Source organism: Megachile rotundata, chromosome 10, assembly GCF_050947335.1.
Source record: "Megachile rotundata isolate GNS110a chromosome 10, iyMegRotu1, whole genome shotgun sequence".
In the NCBI taxonomy this organism is placed as follows: domain Eukaryota; kingdom Metazoa; phylum Arthropoda; class Insecta; order Hymenoptera; family Megachilidae; genus Megachile; species Megachile rotundata.
Genome location: NC_134992.1, coordinates 10,886,917 through 10,905,990, shown reverse-complemented (window position 1 = coordinate 10,905,990; position 19,074 = coordinate 10,886,917). Strand labels below are relative to the sequence as shown.

The following is a 19,074-nucleotide window of genomic DNA, read 5'->3' as shown; positions in this document are numbered from 1 at the left end:
CCCAGATCCAAAAAATCACTAGATCCTGAATTCCCAGGTTACTAAAATCCCTAGATTTAAAAATTCCCTAAAATCTCAAGTTTCCAGATTTGAAAAACCCTAGATTAAAAAATTCCTAGATAGCAAAGTTCCTAGATCTCACATATCAAGAATCTGAAATCTCTATGCTAAAAAATCCCTAAATCCTATATTTCCCTAGTTAAATAATCCCTATACTCAAAATACCTGTATTCTAAATTTTTTTGTATTTGTAAATTTTTGTACTCCAAACTTCTTTACCTTGAAAATCCCTAGATTTCTATATACCCAGATCAGCGTATATTTTTTGATATCTAAATCTCTATATCCTTACATTTATTTTCCCTTATATTATTTTTCAATAATTTAATATTTTTATGCCATCATTAGATTTCTAAATTTAAATCTTAAAGTACCATAACTTTGTTTTCTATTCGGAATATGTGTATATTCCATCGGGGCGGTACGCATACGGAATATGCATCGCGCATTTTTGCCTCCTTTTTTTCGAAAGTGTATGTATAACCCGGTAGATTGACACGCTATAAAACATATGCATATTGATATCGAAATGCATACGGCGCCGGGCGAATTTGCATTGAATATCAACGGGAACATAGAGATCGATCATTTACCGACGGGTAACAGGAACGGTAAATATCACCGAGAGTTTCATTACACGCACAATTGAATGTTAAACAGCGGCGAAGGCAAAAGGGCTCTCGTGAGAAACGGAGAGAAAGGAACGAAAGAAACCCGCGTCGATCTAAACGGATACGAACCAGATATTCGACCTAGCAATATAATGCCAGAATCTAGAATAATGTTTGCTTCTACACAATTCTCTGAGAACTTTAAGTGCTCATCCAGTTGTTACTTTTCTCAGCTTCGATTTAACTTCTGAAATCGCTTTAAGCAACTTTGTGTGAATAATTTACTAGGAAATTCGGAATTGGGGTAATTGTAACAAATCGAGAGATAATTGGGTTTAAGTCGTGTTATTATAAGGTATATTCAAATTTAATTGTTATTTAGGTTAGCAAGGTTTCGTTTTGATATTTTTTTATATTTTTGTTCCTTTTTAGTGACTTTTTTGTTTAGAAGGCTACTAGTTTCGAATGACTCTAACGCAGGTTAGGATCAGACTTGAGTCTGTATTCCACTTAAAAGTAGATAGTGCCAGGTCTGTAACGCAGGTTAGTATCAGACTTGAGTCCGTACTCCACTTAAAAGTAGATAATACCACTCCGAAATTCATATTTCTTTACGTAGAACGATAGGTAGTAATAAAGGTAATAAAATAATGTTACGCATCGAACGTTGATTAAAAATCGATATAATTAAAGTACGAGGTTAAGAGAAACTGTGACAAAAACGGTCATTAAGTTTTTCCCTTAGTTTCTTCATGCATCCATCTTATGTTCTTGGGTCTTACAGTCTTCTCTCTCTTTGAATTTTACAAATTTTCTATCTGACTTGTAGGAATTTGTTATTTCTTCTTAGTCTCTTCTTGGGTTTTACAAATTGTTACTTTCTAGCTAATCATTCTCTGTTTCACATATTCCTGGTTTCTTCATAGACTCTTTCTAGGTTTCATAAATTTCCGTCTCTTCTTGGATTTTATAAATTTCTGGTTTCTTCTTAGTCTCTCCCTAGGTTCCTCAAGTTTTCAGTTTCTTTCTCGTCTCTTTCTAAATTCTACAAAGTAGCTTCTTCTTAATCTACAAGTCTTGGTCCTAGTCTCTCCCTAATGTTTACAAGTCTCAAGTTTCTTCTTAGTCTCTCCCTAGGTTCTTCAAGTTTATAGTTCCTCCTTAGTCTCTCCCTAGGTTCTACAAGTCTTTAGTTGCTTCTTAGTCTCTTTCTAAATTCTACTTTGTACCTTCTACCTAGTCTACAAATCTTGGTCCTAGTCTCTCCCTAAGGTCTACAAGTTACAAGTTTCTTCTTAGTCTCTCCCTAGGTTCTTCAAGTTTGTAGTTCCTCCTTAGTCTCTCCCTAGGTTCTACAAGTTTTTAGTTGCTTCCTAGTCTCTTTCTAAACTCTACTTTGTACCTTCTACCTAGTCTACAAGCCTTGGTCCTAGTCTCTCCCTAAGGTCTACAAGTCTCAAGTTTCTTCTTAGTCTCTCCCTAGGTTCTTCAAGTTTATAGTTCCTCCTTAGTCTCTCCCTAGGTTCTACAAGTCTTTAGTTGCTTCTTAGTCTCTTTCTAAATTCTACAAAGTAGCTTCTTCCTAGTCTACAAGTCTTGGTCCTAGTCTCTCCCTAAGGTCTACAAGTCTCAAGTTTCTTCTTAGTCTCTCCCCAAGTTCTTCAACTTTATAATTCCCCCTTAGTCTCTCCCTAGGTTCTACAAGTTTTTAGTTGCTTCTTAGTCTCTTTCTAAATTCTACAAAGTAGCTTCTACCTAGTCTACAAGTCTTGGTCCTAGTCTCTCCCTAAGGTCTACAAGTTACAAGTTTCTTCTTAGTCTCTCCCTAGATTCTTCAAGTTTGTAGTTCCTCCTTAGTCTCTCCCTAGGTTCTACAAGTTTTTAGTTGCTTCTTAGTCTCTTTCTAAATTCTACTTTGTACCTTCTACTTAATCTACAAGTCTTGGTCCTAGTCTCTCCCTAAGGTCTACAAGTTACAAGTTTCTTCTTAGTCTCTCCCTAGGTTCTTCAAGTTTGTAGTTCCTCCTTAGTCTCTCCCTAGGTTCTACAAGTTTTTAGTTTCTCCGTAGTCTCTCAGGTTCTACACGTTCTTAATTCCTAGTCTCCAGGTTTCTAAAAAAAGTCTACTTTCTTCTTCCTCTCCTAAAAACCTCCTACGTCCAATTTCAAAAAAGTCCACATCGCACCACTTCTTTTCATAAAGACATAAAATTGAATAGGTAAAAATTGTGCACGTCCATATTCAACAGAACGTCGCGTTTACAATACTCGATATAGTAGTCTCCTTGACACGACCTCGTATTCGTTCTTTCAGAGTTCTAGTCTCACGTACTACGTGTTTTCGAGACGAGTGCTTTCGTATTGTACACACAAGAAGGAAGCATAAAAGTGTTCCACGGGACTTGGTGTTTCTGGCAGTGCTCGTTACGGGTTCTTACGCTTTTCGCCGGATTAAATCGAGTGTCGCTATTCGATAACAGTGCGCGTCTCGTACAAACTCGCGGCAAATCGATCGGCCGGTTCGATAGTCGCGCGAGATATGCGAAAGTGAACTTTGAAGGAGGCAGCGTGGTGCATGTACATCGCAGGACGATGGCCGAACTTGGTGTTTGCCGATTTTTCGTGATCGTCGGTTACCTCACGGTTGCCTGGGTGCTCGCTCAAAACCCTGAAGAGGAGAAGACCACGTTCGAGGCTGCGTTTCAAGGTAAATCAAATCTCAAATATTATTAGACTCTTCAGGTTCAACTTTATGATGCTTCTATGCTATTTCTCTGGAGGAACAGAGCTCTGACAGAGTTCGACAATTATAGCACAATGATAATATATACAATTATAGTAGAATGTTGTTCTCAAAGTACGTTAGAATGTACTTGTTAGATAGAACTGATTATTGCTGCAATGTTTGCATTTGGAGGTAATTTGACTGCGGACTACAACTTTAAAACTTGCTAGTTAAAAGGTTAACCTACTGCACACTCTACATCACATTCCTTTTGGATCTTATAAATAATTCAGATAAATGCAGTGGTTACATATATACATGTATATGTATATTTTCGTTTATTTTCTATTTATAATGGCGGAAAAATATATTTGTCACATGCACCACTCTGTTGCTGTACGTTTAATTCAGAACTTCTACCGTGATCTATTTTGTGAACGGAGGAGTTAGTAGGTAATAAGGAGCGCAAAGGGTTAAATGAATTCTTATGAAATTATTACTTCTTTACTAATAATTTCTACTAATTTTTGCTTTACTATGTTTATACATCACATGTGTCCTATTATGGAATCAGTTAAAAATGCGCATTCGCATTTATAAATGCTTATACTATTTTATTAAGTAAAATGGCGACTGAGGCACCTCTCGAGCGCAAAGAGTATGCTGCTCTCTTAGAAAGTACATTGAAACAAAGTTTTCCATGATTAAATTCATTTTCCCAAAGATATGATGTACTTTGATTAAATTTACTTTAAAATTACAAACATATGACATACCTTGATAATTTACTGATTCACGATATACTTTAATAATTTACTCTTTCCAAAATTCACAAAATATGTAATTTCCGAATGTTTCCAACATCGTCAGTGCAAGGATGGTGCCTAAACTTGGCGTGCCTTTTATTCGCACGTAATGTACTTTTGCGGGATTTGTTAATACTCTCATAAAACGTGGTGAAGGTAAAAAGTGCGAATCAAAACATATGAAGAAGATCGTTCGATTGAAACGGTGAGTGAGACAGTGGAGTGAGCCAAGGCGCTATGTAATCTACGATGACGTTCGCGAGAGTCACTATAGTGGACCGTCGTACAGAGAGATGGTCGCGAAAGCCACTATAGTGGCGCGCCTAAGAGGTTAAACTCCAAACTCGATCACGGTGCAAATACTATTTAGGTTTGTTGTATCTGACCTGTAACGTGCTTGCCGAGTGTGGCACGATAGGGTCGAAGGGTACGACAAAGGGTTAATACATTATAATCCGCCGCAATGCGATCGACAAAATTACCTCGGTATCAAAATGAAGCCACCATAGTGGACTGTCGTACAGAGACGCCATTCGCGAAAGCCGCCATAGCCCCTAAGAGGTTAATCACGAATAAAGAATAGTCTTCATTCATTTCCGTATCGAATTTAATCTCTGTTTTCTCTTGGGACGTGCTGTTATTTTGACTCGGAATTCGATAGATGTATGAGACATCGAATTGCATTTGATTGAAGGGTGAGTTAGTAGAGCCACTGTAATGGCGCGTAAGAGGTGAGGTTCTTCTTGTTTAGATTAGTTAATCCCTTGTCAAAGTATTAGTCAGGTGAGTCAGTCAGAACCATTGCTATAATGTTAACCCTTAAATACATAATATTAGAGTATTACAACACAGTATATTTTAAAAAGAAAATTAAGAATATACATTCGGTATTAATCCCTTGTCAAAGTATTAGTCAGGTGAGTCAGTCAGAACCATTACTATAATGTTAACCCTTAAATACATAATATTATAATATTGCAACGCAGTATATTTCAAAAAGAAAATTAAGAATATACATTCGGTATTAATCCCTTGTCAAAGTATTAGTCAGGTGAGTCAGTCAGAACCATTGCTATAATGTTAACCCTTAAATACATAATATTGCAGTATTACAACACAGTATATTTTAAAAAGAAAATTAAGAATATACTTTCGATATTAATCCCTTGTCAAGATATTAGTCAGGTGCGTCAGAACAACTACCACAATATTAACCCTTAAATACATAATATTACAATATTGCAACACAGTATATTTCAAAAAGAAAATTAACAATATACCTTCAGTATTATTAAATATACAGTATACTAATACTACAGCAGTATTCTAACACTAAGCGTAGAAAACATGGCGCCTTCGAATCACCCTCGAACAAAAAATATCGAGTTGCCAAAGTTTCGCCATCTGTTACCCGCTTTATCGATGAAGGTCCCACACCAGGTTCGAAATGCGTAGACGTTGAATTGCGTAGCGTTACCGTTAATGGCGGACGAGCATGGCGGCACTCCCTTTGCGAGATCTCCGAGGTCCCATTTGCTAATAGCCAGAAAGCAATTAATATCACGGTCAGTTAATGCCCTTTAGACACCGTGGATGCGTACTGAGCTGCTTAGCGTTGCTCAAACCCCTAGTTTAGAAACATTTCCGTGGAACAATGACGGTGTGCGATACAGCGCGGAATTTCTGCGAACAAACAAACACGTACAACGTGTGTCATGTTCAGGGATGTTGAATTCGAGATTCATCGGTCCGCGGAAAACACGCTTATTACATCGTTTGCTAATTTACTCGTTTCGGTTCAGATTGTCTCATTCGGCTTTAATGATCAAGAGATATGATTGTTGTCATTTTGTATGTAATTTGTTTCTGAACGGAGTCGTGAAATTGTTGGGTTGTTTGCATATCTGAGGGTTCTTATTATAGGTAGGTGGATATGTTTGTGGAGTGATGATTGGTGCACGTTTTGATTGAGTTTATTTGTCTGTAAATTATTATATCTTCTAATATTTACATTCTTGAATCTCTACATTGTCAAATCTCTATGTCTCTAAACCTGTATACCAGATCCTCAAGTTCCCAAACTTATCTGTATGCCAAATCCTTACATTCTTAAATATCTATATCACTTAATCTCTATGTTCCAAAATCTGAATGTCCTCAAATCCTCAAGTTCCCAAATACCTACATTCTCAAATACTTACATCACTTAATCTCTATGTTCCAAAATCTGAATATCCTCAAATTCTCAAGTTCCCAAATACCTACATTCTCAAATACCTACATCAACAAATTTCTATGTCTCCATATCTATATACCCCCAAATCCTCAAGTTCCCAAATCCTTACATTCCCAAATCTCTACATCACCAAATCCCTATGTTCCAAAATCTGAATGTCCTCAAATCCTCAAGTTCCCAAATACCTACATTTTCAAATACCTACATCACCTAATCTCTATGTTCCAAAATCTGAATATCCTCAAATCCTCAAATTCCCAAATCCCTACATTTCCAAATCCCTACATTTCCAAATCCCTACATTTCCAAATCCCTACATTCCCAAATCCCTACGTTCCAAAATCTGAATATCCTCAAATTCTCAAGTTCCCAAATATCTACATTCTCAAATACCTACATCACCTAAGCTCTATGTTCCAAACTCTGAATATCCTCAAATCCTCAAATTCCCAAATACCTACATTCTCAAATACCTACATCACCTAATCTCTATGTTCCAAAATCTGAATATCCTCAAATCCTCAAGTTCCCAAATATCTATATTCTCAAATACCTACATCACCTAATCTCTATGTTCCAAAATCTGAATGTCCTCAAATCCTCAAGTTCCCAAATCCCTACATTCCCAAATCTCTATATCACCAACTCCCTACGTTCCAAAATCTCCATGACCCCAAATCCTCAAGTTCCCAAATCCCCACATTCCCCAATTCTTGCCTTCTCAAATTTCTACATACTCCAATTTCTAGAACCCCTAAATTTCTAAATTGCCAAATTCCTAAGTCCTGAATTCCCTACAGTCTCTAACCACTACAGTCCCAAATCTCTGCATCCCCAACTCCCTATGTCTCCAAATCTCTATGACCCCAAATTCTCAAGTTCCCAAATCCCCACATTCCCCAATTCTTGCTTTCTCAAATTTCTACATACTCCAATTTCTAGAACCCCTAAAATTCTAAATTGCCAAATTCCTAAGTCCTGAAATCCCTACAGTCTCTAACCACTACAGTCCCAAATCTCTGCATCCCCAACTCCCTATGTCTCCAAATCTCTATGACCCCAAATCTTCAAGTTCCCAAATTCCTACATTCCCTAGTATGTACTTAGATATAGCAATACTCAAGAGTCTAAGTACCTATCTTTACTTTCTCTGGAAATATTGCATTAGTATCAACTCGAAATTTGCACCCTGAAATTATAATCACCGCTGACATCAATCTACAAATAACTTCAGTAACTGAATAATATCAGTTATGCGAACATCAATTTGAACGAAGTTAAATGTTCCTTATGAAGAAGCTGGTGTAACCATGCGTCCGGAGCACAGTCAAATAATTACTGAGTATCGTGAGTATCTGTTTGAAAGATATCTCCGTTAAAGCGTTCGTTTCCTTTGACAAATCTTCGCTCGACTTGATCGTTCTTCGACTTCTTTTTGTCCCAACACCCGGTTATTTCGTTCAGACAAGAGAGAATACTCGGCACGTCCGCGAATCAATTGACAAAGAAAAATTGTTTCTAGACCGACTTCTTCGTTCCATTGTCCCAGATAAGTCCGTTAAATTAAACGCATTCATTGGTCGAAAGAGTGCTCATTTCGAGGCGGTGTACAGAGAGAGGCGAGTAAAAAAAGTTGTCGAACAAAAGCTCGAGGGTCAAAGGAAAAGTAACCTGGCGTTAACGGCTCGAGAAAGCAATGTTCCATCGTCGAGAGGGTTAAAATGTACGACAAAACAGAATCGGTGGCGGGAATAAGAAAAAGAGGGTGTTAATTCTCGGCGCGGGTATTCGACGTAATTCTTAGCCGGGTGGAATAATGGCCGAAAAAGAAAATGGATTAACGATCGATCGATCGATTTAATCCTTTGGGAAAGTGCTGTGAATTATGTTTTTGAACGGGATGGTTGTTTAGGGGTTTGTTTCTTGAATTAAGCGATTATTAATTGGGGTTATAGTGTTTTTTTGGGGAGGAAATTTGGGAATTTGGGGATTTGTTGATTTTTAGATCTGTAGGGTTTGGGAATTTGGGGGGGTTGGGTTTTGAGATGGGGAATTTGGGGATTTTTGGTTTTTGGGGTTGTGGAATTGAGAATTTAGGAATTTTTGGGTTTGGAAAATGGGAGATTTAGGGATTTTTGGTTTTAGGTGGTGGAAGTTGGAGAATTTAGAGTTTTTATTTTCTGGGTTTGTAAGTTGGGGAATTTAGGGATTTTTGAGTTTGTAATTTGGGGAATTTAGGGATTTTTGGATTTGGAAGTTGGGAGATTTAGGGATTTTTGGTTTTAGGTGGTGGAAGTTGGAGAATTTAGGGTTTTTATTTTCTGGGTTTGGAAGTTGGGGGATTTAGGGATTTTTGGTTTTTGGGGTTGTGGAATTGGGAATTTAGGAATGTTTGGATTTGGAAGTTGGGAGATTTAGGGATTTTTGCTTTTAGGTGGTGGAAGTTGGAGAATTTAGGGTTTTTATTTTCTGGGTTTGTAAGTTGGGGAATTTAGGGATTTTTGGAATTGTAATTTGGGGAATTTAGGAATTTTTGGATTTGGAAGTTGGGAGATTTAGGGATTTTTGCTTTTAGGTAGTGGAAGTTGGAGAATTTAGGGTTTTTATTTTCTGGGCTTGTAAGATGGGAAATTTAGGGATTTTTGGGTTTGTAATTTGGGGAATTTAGGGATTTTCGGATTTGGAAGTTGGGAGATTTAGGGATTTTTGGTTGGCTGGTGGAAGTTGGAGAATTTAGGGATTTTTATTTTCTGGGCTTGTAAGATGGGAAATTTAGGGATTTTTGGGTTTGTAATTTGGGGAATTTAGAGTTTTTTGGGTTTGTAAGTGGTGGAATTTAGGAATTTTTAGTTTTTGAGTTTGTGAGATGGGGAATTTAGGGATTTTTGGATGTGTAAATTGGAGAATCTAGGGACTTTTAATTTTTGGGTTTCTGAAATTGAGAATTTGGTATTTTTATGTTTTTAATTTAGGGAGTTTAGGGAGTTTTAGTTTTTGACCTTGCAAGTTGGGAAATCCAGGGATATTTAATTCTTGGGTGTGTAAGTTGGAGAATTTAGGGACTCTTTTATTTTCTGATTTGTACTTGAGGGAATTTAGGGACATTTGGGTTTGTAAGTTGGGAATTTAGAAATTTCTAATTTTTCAATTTAAAAATTGTAAGTTAGAAAATTTAGGAACTTTGAATTTTTCAATTTTAAATTTGTAAGTTGGGGAATTTAGTAATTTTTAATTTTTAAGCTTGCAAATTAGGGAATTTAGGAATTTGCAGACTTGTACATTTGAGAATTCAGATTCATAAATCTTGAGGCTACTAAAATGAATTTACAAATTTAAAAATTATGAAAATTCGTAATTAGGTAATTTATAAATTACTCGATTGAAATGTATAAATTTAAAAAAAAGCTTATGTAAAATCTTGCCAATATATCAATTTTATAAATTGATACATTTTCATGGTTTTACATAAGCTTATTTTTAAATTTATAAACTAAGAAGTTTTGAAAAATCTCTTTGTCTTTAAATGATTGATCTGATCTCAAAAGAAAGATGAGAAATTTGGAGATCATTAAACTTGAAAATTTCCTAATTAAAAAAAATGCAAAAATTATAAAACTAAACCTTCTAAACCTTCAACGAAGACGAACTTTCCAGTCCATTTCCACCCGCAAGACTTGGCGGCACACCCCATATAAAATATCCATCTTAGCCGGTATACCGTTATCGTTCGTCTTCGATCTGGTCTCATAAGAGATTTTATCGGCCCCGCCGACGGAACTCTTCTCGAGTGCATTTGTGAGCCGATGATTGCTTCTCGGTGGTATCATGTTCGACGAGGAACTCACAGCCCCCCGTCTCTCGAAGTAGCAGAAAGTAAGCAAGGGTAAAGAGTCTGCTGTTATCTTTTTCTCTTTTCCCTGCTAGTCGTGACAAGGAACACGGCTAAAGTAAGCAAAGAAAGAAGAAAGTCAGAACAAACGTTGGAAATTCGTTCGTTTGCCGTAACTGCGCGTCTCGCCTTTTGTACTTGAAACCGCCCCTAATTTATTAAACAACAATTTTGCACTTTTTATGTGTCACACTTTTACGTTTGTTTCATTTTTTGGTATATTTATTATTTGCATTCAATATTTGGGTACATTCAATATTTGTTACTATTTTATTACTGTAGTTGCTTATTATTATTTTATGATGGGGTGTGTATTTTTTAATGGGGTGGGTTTTATGGAATTAACTCGTGTAAGAGAATTAAGGGTAGTTTAAAAATTTTTATGGGTGTATTTGCTGCTATTGTGTTTGAATTTATGCTGACTTTTGTTAATTATTATTTTATAAAGGATTTTTTAAATATTTGAACTTTTCTTTCTTGCTTCATAATTTTTGAGGGAGTATATTTCATGGAACTAATTCGTGTAAGAGAATTAAGGGTAGTTTAAAAATTTTTATGGGTGTATTTGCTGCTATTGTGTTTGAATTTATGCTGACTTTTGTTAATTATTATTTTATAAAGGATTTTTTAAATATTTGAACTTTTCTTTCTTGCTTCATAATTTTTAAGGGAGTATATTTCATGGAACTAATTCGTGTAAGAGAATTAAGAGTAGTTTTTAAATCTTTATGGGTGTATTTGCTGCTATTGTGTTTGAATTTATGCTGACTTTTGTTAATTATTATTTCATGAAGGATTTTTTAAATATTTGAACTTTTCTTTCTTGCTTCACAATTTTTAAGGGAGTATATTTCATGGAACTAATTCGTGTAAGAGAATTAAGGGTAGTTTTTAAATCTTTATGGGTGTATTTGCTGCTATTGTGTTTGAATTTATGCTGACTTTTGTTAATTATTATTTCATGAAGGATTTTTTAAATATTTGAACTTTTCTTTCTTGCTTCATAATTTTTAAGGGAGTATATTTCATGGAACTAATTCGTGTAAGAGAATTAAGGGTAGTTTTTAAATTTTTGTGGCTGTATTTGCTGCTATTGTGTTTGAATTTATGCTGACTTTTGTTAATTATTATTTTATAAAGGATTTTTTAAATATTTGAACTTTTCTTTCTTGCTTCATAATTTTTAAGGGAGTATATTTCATGGAACTAATTCGTGCAAGAGAATTAAGAATAGTTTTTAAATTTCTCACCTGTTAAATTTTTGTGGATGAAAATTAAAATTTGTTGAATTTGGTAATTTTTGTTATTCAATTATTAAGCAGCAAAATATTCAAATTTGTAAATTTTGAATTTGAAGCAGTATTATCAAATTATAACTTGAGAACGAATTTCTAAATTTTCATAATTAGGTGAAAATTTAAGATGTTATCAAATTATAAGATTATAATTTTCATTAAAAATTTAAATTGTAATCATAAATTTTAAATTATAATTTTATCATAGTTGAAGATATGTTATAAAATTATAATAGAATTTTTGAGCAGCTAAATTTATAAAATTCAATCTGTAATTTATGTTACAAAATTATAATAAAATTTTTGAATAATTAAATTTTGAAATTTCTTAACTTCTAAAATTTTAAAAATAAAATACAAATTCACTGCAAGGTTATAAAATTATAATTTGTAATTTCATTATATTTAAAGTAATGTAATAAAATAGTAATAACTAAATGTAGCAATAATAGTAATAATAATAATAATAATTATAGTGTTAGTAATAATAGTAATTATAGTACTACTACTAATAATAATAGCAATAATAATTGTTGTGTCAGTAATAATAGTAATTACAGAATTAATAATAGTAATAATAATAACAATAAATGTACTATACATAAAGTTGCATAAACAAACACAAACGAATGTATCATCAATAACTGACCTTTCCAAACAAAGAGTCTCTCACGAACTTGTCTCCAACAGAATCGAATCGATTCGATTGTTGATGGACAGAATTTCTACATCATGTTACGTGTCAGCTTTGTAATTGTAAATATTGATGTTTGTTCCTCAACCCCTTTGCCATGCAATTCCACCCAGAAAATCCGTGGAAATTGTATTTTCTCTATAAAACGTTCAAAAAGAAGACATAAATTTAGTCAAACCATGGGAATCTTGTGTTTCAATCCAATATGGATTCCACGGTTGAAACCTCGAGAAATTTTGATAATAAACATAAAATACGCATCGTAAACTTCCGTTGAAATTGGAGACCGTGGATGATGTTCTTTAGTAGGCATAAAAGTAACGTAAAGATGGTCTGGATTAGTTTTTCAGAACGAAAGGCTTCAGTTAATGGCGTTCGTGCTTTAGGTGCTTCGATTCTTTATGTTCATTTTGCGTTATGAATGTCTTCGTGAATAATAGGCTTGTCTGGGGAAATTTAAATTGCTTTTCTTAGATCACGTTTTTAGTTCATTCCTGTTTTTATTTATATAGAGTGTCTCACAATTAGTGTATTCAAAATCAGCTAACAGTCATGAAGGGGCACTAGTTGTGAGGCACCCTGTATATGGTGCAAATTGTTAGGTTAATAAGGTTGCAGCTACGTGGCTTCTAAATATCACATTTGTTGATTCCTAAATCTCATAAATATCTAATCAACAAAATTGTAAATCTCCTGAATCCCAAATCTTGCAAATGGCAAATCCTACAAGTACCAAATCTCACAAATGCCATATCTCGCAAATCTTAACTCTCTCAAATGCCACATTTCTCAAATCCCAAATATCTCAAGTTCCAGATCTCTCAAGTTCCAAATATTTCAAGTTTCAAATCTCTCAAGTTCCAGATCTCCCAAGTTCCAGATCTCTCAGGTTCCAAATCTCTCGAGTTTCAGATCCCTCAAGTTACAAATTTGCCAAGTTCCATCTCTCCCAAGTTCCAGATCTCTCAAGTTCCAAATTTGCCAAGTTCCAAATCTCCCAAGATCCAAATCTCTCAAGTTCCAAATCTCTCAAGTTCCAAATATTTCAAGTTCCAAATTTCCCAAGTTCCAGATCTCCCAAGTTCCAGATCTCTCAAGTTCCAAATCTCTCAAGTTCCAAATCTCCCAAGTTCCAGATCTCCCAAGTTCCAAATCTCTCAAGTTCCAAATCTCCCAAGTTCCAAATATTTCAAGTTCCAAATCTCCCAAGTTCCATCTCTCCCAAGTTTCATCTCTCCCAAGTTCCAAATCTCCCAAGTTCCATCTCTTCCAAGTTCCAAATCTCCCAAGTTCCATCTCTCCCAAGTTCCAAATCTCCCAAGTTCCATCTCTCCCAAGTTCCAAATCTCCCAAGTTCCAGATCTCCCAAGTTCCAGATCTCTCAAGTTCCAAATCTCCCAAGTTCCATCTCTCCCAAGTTCCAAATCTCCCAAGTTCCATCTCTCCCAAGTTCCAAATCTCCCAAGTTCCAGATCTCCCAAGTTCCAGATCTCTCAAGTTCCAAATCTCCCAAGTTCCATCTCTCCCAAGTTCCAAATCTCTCAAGTTCCAAATCTCTCAAGTTCCAAATATTTCAAGTTCCAAATCTCCCAATTTCCAGATCTCTCAAGTTCCAAATGTCCCAAGTTCCAAATCTCCCAAGTTCCATCTCTCCCAAGTTCCAAATCTCCCAAGTTCCAAATATTTCAAGTTCCAAATCTCCCAAGTTCCAAATATTTCAAGTTCCAAATCTCCCAAGTTCCATCTCTCCCAAGTTCCAAATCTCCCAAGTTCCATCTCTCCCAAGTTCCAAATCTCCCAAGTTTCATCTCTCCCAAGTTCCAAATCTCCCAAGTTCCATCTCTCCCAAGTTCCAAATCTCCCAAATCCCAATCCTCCCAAATTCCAAATCTCCCAAATCCCCACTCTCCCAAATCCCGACTCCCCCAAATTCCCAACTCCCCCAACTCCCAACCCTCCCAAATCCCAACTCTCCCAAATCCCAACCCTCTCAAATCCCCACTCCCCCAAATTCCCAACTCCCCCAACTCCCCCAAATCCCAACTCTCCCACATCCCAACCCTCCCAAATCCCAACTCCCCCAACTCCCAACCCTCCCAAATCCCAACCCTCCCAAATCCCAACCCTCCCAAATCCCAACCCTCCCAAATCCCACCTCCCCCAAATTCCCAAATCTCCCACAATAAAACCCCCAAAAGAAAAGGTATTCCTTTTTCCTTTCAGAGCACCTATCCAAGCAACGGTGCTACAAATTCATTTGCAAAACGTTTCGCGGTCCAGTCACAGAGCTATACGCGTGATTAATGTCTCCATTCAATTATTTACCACATCATCTCGGTTCGTTCGGATCTATTTACGATTCAACGTTGATTAATGGCTCCCGCAGCGAGGATACGTTTGCGGCACATATGGCTCGTATCATAGATACGCCTATTAATCTTACTAAGGTCTGCCTATTGTTGCGAGCAGTCTGCACGTTAAGGTAGAATTCGATACTTTGATGCATTTACTGCATACACAGGTGTATTGTTAACGTTGGCTGGTAGCGTACGCGGCACTATGATGTACGGATGTTTGTCTACATCGGAACAGTCGTTGTTGAATCAAACGGGTAACGTGGGTCGAACTTAAGGCAACTGTACACAGTTTGCGTTGCTCATACACACAATGCATCGACAATTCGCAGCCGGCACACACTGACTGTCTATATAGACCTTCTGATTGGCTGATTCACGCGTTAACTACGCCTGACTGATCGGTTCTTATCGAGCAGAAACTGCGATACCTTGTGACGCAGGGATGCCTTGTGATGGAGGGATGGAGAAGTATTTCGTGGAAATAGTAAAATAATTATTGAATAGTAGTGGAATAGTTTTTAGTTTGATGAGATTCTGAGTAGGGGTGGTAATCTAATCTCTTTCTTAAAGGATGAGTCGGTTGAGATGTGTCGAGGTGGTCAATTTGCATGGGTGGCAATTTGAGGATTTTAGGATTTGGGAATTTGGGAAGTTGGAGATTTGGGAGTTGTTGGGATTTGGGGATGTGGAGATTTGGGAATGTAGGGATTTGGAGGTATTGGGATTTGGGGATGTGGAGATTTGGTGAGGTAGGGATTTGGGAATGTGGAGATTTGGGGATGTGGAGATTTGGGGATGTGGAGATTTGGGGATGTGGAGATTTGGGAATGTGGAGATTTGGGAATGTGGAGATTTGGGAATGTAGGGATTTGGGGGTATTGGGATTTGGGGATATGGAGATTTGGTGAGGTAGGGATTTGGGAATGTGGAGATTTGGGGATGTGGAGATTTGGAGATGTGGAGATTTGGGTATGTGGAGATTTGGGGATGTGGAGATTTGGGAATGTGGAGATTTGGGGATGTAGGGATTTGGAAATGTGGAAATTTGGGGATGTGGGGATTTGGGAATGTGGAGATTTGGAGATGTAGAGATTTGGAAATGTGGAAATTTGGGAATGTGGAGATTTGAAGATGTAGGGATTTGGGGATGTAGAGATTTGGGGATGTGGGGATTTGGGAATGTGGAGATTTGGAGATGTAGAGATTTGGAAATGTGGAAATTTGGGAATGTGGAGATTTGAAGATGTAGGGATTGGGGGATGTGGAGATTTGAGAATGTGGAGATTGGGGCATGTGGAGATTTAGAGATGTGGAGATTTGAGGATGTAGGGATTTGAGGATGTGGAGATTTGGGGATGTGAAAATTTGTAGATGTGAGAATTTGGGGCATATGGATTTGGGGATGTGGTGATCCTTACCTTCTTTCTCCAATAGTCTTGCTACAGCCCAAGCAAGAAACACTATAATGCATCTACCTGCCAGGGCTACCATCACCAATTCCTACCACACCAATTCTCCCTCACACATTTACCAAATTAACAAGCCTAAACTCCTACAGTATAGTACATCCTAAAGTATACCCTAAACTATCACCCTAAACTCCAACTATAATGTCCAATCATCCACTTACATCAAATTTTTCCTCCCCACCCATAATCGAAGCCCAAAACCCAGAAACAGATTACGCAATCAGCAATTTGGTCAGCGATTTCGGGAAAGAGTACTCAGTACGTTTCGGGATATTTGCCAGAGGGTATTACACATCCTGAGAGTTGATCGGGAGAACCAGACGAACGTACAAAGACTGCGGACTCGATCGAGCATTTGTATACAGAGTCCATTTATTTTTCACGGTGCATGTTAGGAACTATGACCCGCAGCAGTGATTCAGTGTGAACTGTGAACTTTGAAACAGCCGCGAACTCTATCCAAGACCATAAATAAACTGTTCGTGATTCGGGGTTGGTTGTCGGAGATTTAGGTGGCGTCTGTATGAGGGTCGTTTGTTTAAATTCAAGTAGAATCGATCGTTTATTGATACCTTTTCAGTGAAAGGTTTCATTGTGAGGTGGATGCGATGTCGTTAACACTGGACAAATGAAAGGAGTTTTTTTTGGAGGTTGTGTGTTGGGGAATTTTGTGAGAGGTTTTGGATGTGAGAGGGTAAGGAGTTGTATGTATGAATGTATATGACATGTACATGTAGATATAAATATATACATATACATATACATATGACATATACATATAACATATACATATTACATACACATATGACATATGACGTATACATATAACATATACATATTACATACACATATGACATATACATATGACCTATACATATTACATACACACATGACATATACATATGACCTATACATATTACATACACATATGATATATATATATGACCTGTATATATTACATACACATATGACCTATACATATTACATACACATATGACATATACATATGCATATACATATACATATACATATACATATACATATACATACACATATGCATATACATATGATTGTAAAGATACAAGAATGTAGGCATACATACGTGTTGACATACAGACATGTGGGAATACTAAGAGTAACAGACATATACTCATTTGGGAACATATGAATGCAAGGATATAGGGATGTGTGGATGTAAGAATGCAATTAATTGCACATCTGAATGTGGGCTTATAGTTATAGTTATGAAGGTATAAGAATGTAGACATACATATGTGTTGACATACAAACATATGGGAATATAGAAAGTGACAGACGTACCATACTCATATGAGACATATGAATGCAAGGATATAAGGATGTGTGGATGTAGGAGTGCAAGGAATTGTACATCTGAATGTGGGCTTATAGTTATAGTTATGAAGGTATAAGAATGTGGACATACATATGTGTAGACATACAAACATATGGGAATATAGAAAGTGACAGATATATCATACTCATATGAGGACACATGAATGCAAGGATATAAGGATGTGTAGATGTAAGAATGCAATTAATTGCACATCTGAATGTGGGCTTATAGTTATAGTTATGAAGGTATAAGAATGTAGACGTACATATGTGTTGATATACAAACATATGGAAATATAGAAAGTGACAGATATATCATACTTATATGAGGACATATGAATGCAAGGATATAGGGATGTGTGGATGTAAGAATGCAATTAATTGCACATATGAACGTGGGCCTATAGTTATAGTTATGAAGGTGTAAGAATGTAGACATACATATGTGTTGACACACGACATGTGAAATTATACAAAGTGGGAATAACATACTCACATGAGGTCATATGTAGCAATAAAGAAACGTGTGCTAATACATTAAAATGTCGAAGTATAAGAAAAAAAATAATACAGAATAATAATTTGAGTGCATATACATATGTGGACATATGTGAACATATGCATATGTCCATATAAACACACGAATATAGAAACCCCTAACTTTTGAAACAAATATGAATACCCCAAAACGTAAAGACTCAGAAAACACTAAAATTGAAACTACCCTTAAATTATTTACAAAATCCATCTTACCCAGAAACGTATAACCATTCCCCAGTAAAAATACTAAGAGCAACAAATTATCCATATTATTCTCGTATAAAGTAGATGGGGTATGGTTAAAAGTGCAAGATTCTTTAGAAACTATCACGGCAAAGGGTCTTAGCCCCAGTAATGTCGAGCATTCTTTAAAACGTCTTTCAGTAGCGGGTAAAAGTGCTACCTTGATCTCTATCCTTTTTTCCCGTGTCGGTTTCTACTTCTTTTCGCCTTTCTGTCTTCGTTTCCCGCGTCAGCATCCCTTTTTCCCGTTTCCAAGGCAATAAACCTCATCCTACCGATGGAGGAACGGGATCCAAGCTTCTTTCGACTCGTTCCTTTTTTCGTCATTTCATTTTCGCCCTGGCGACAGTCTTCAAGCTGGCCCGGCGAAATGAGTCTAAATAAGTAAATAAACGACCAGGAATTAGCGACACGACGATGCTTACGGGTAATAAACGTTCTTTCTTGGACATTCGTTTTCTTATTTCGCTGGATATTATGGTCTTCTGAAACCAGACCAAACAGCTGTACTACTTATTGTTGTCGATCAAGCAACAATTATATACAATAACAATTAAAACTTATGGAAGTTCAGGTGATCTTCAAGGTTTCACTTAAGATTTATCTGACTTAAATTGTATAAAAATTTAGATAATCAGTCTCTGCCTTATTTTCGATCAAGCATACAATTAAAACTTATGGAAGTTCAGGTGATCTTCAAGGTTTCACACAACATTTATCTGACTTAAATTCTACAAAAATTTAGATAATCAGTTTCTGCCTTATTGTCGATCAAGCATACAATTAAAACTTATGG

General features: G+C 36.3%; 1 protein-coding gene across 9 annotated transcripts in view; it reads left to right on the top strand.

The window, feature by feature from the left end:
* The window catches only part of LOC100874698 (pikachurin), a 233,668-nt gene that overhangs the window by 1,898 nt on the left and 212,696 nt on the right, over window positions 1-19,074 (top strand). For all 9 annotated transcript variants that reach the window (XR_013039633.1, XR_013039632.1, XR_013039631.1 and 6 more), the window contains exon 2: window positions 2,986-3,378. Coding sequence is in view for 3 of the 9 variants with exons in the window: in XM_076536382.1 (XP_076392497.1) it covers window positions 3,264-3,378 (115 nt within the window). In the remaining 6 variants the exon portion in view is untranslated. The remainder of the gene's footprint in view (window positions 1-2,985; window positions 3,379-19,074) is intronic.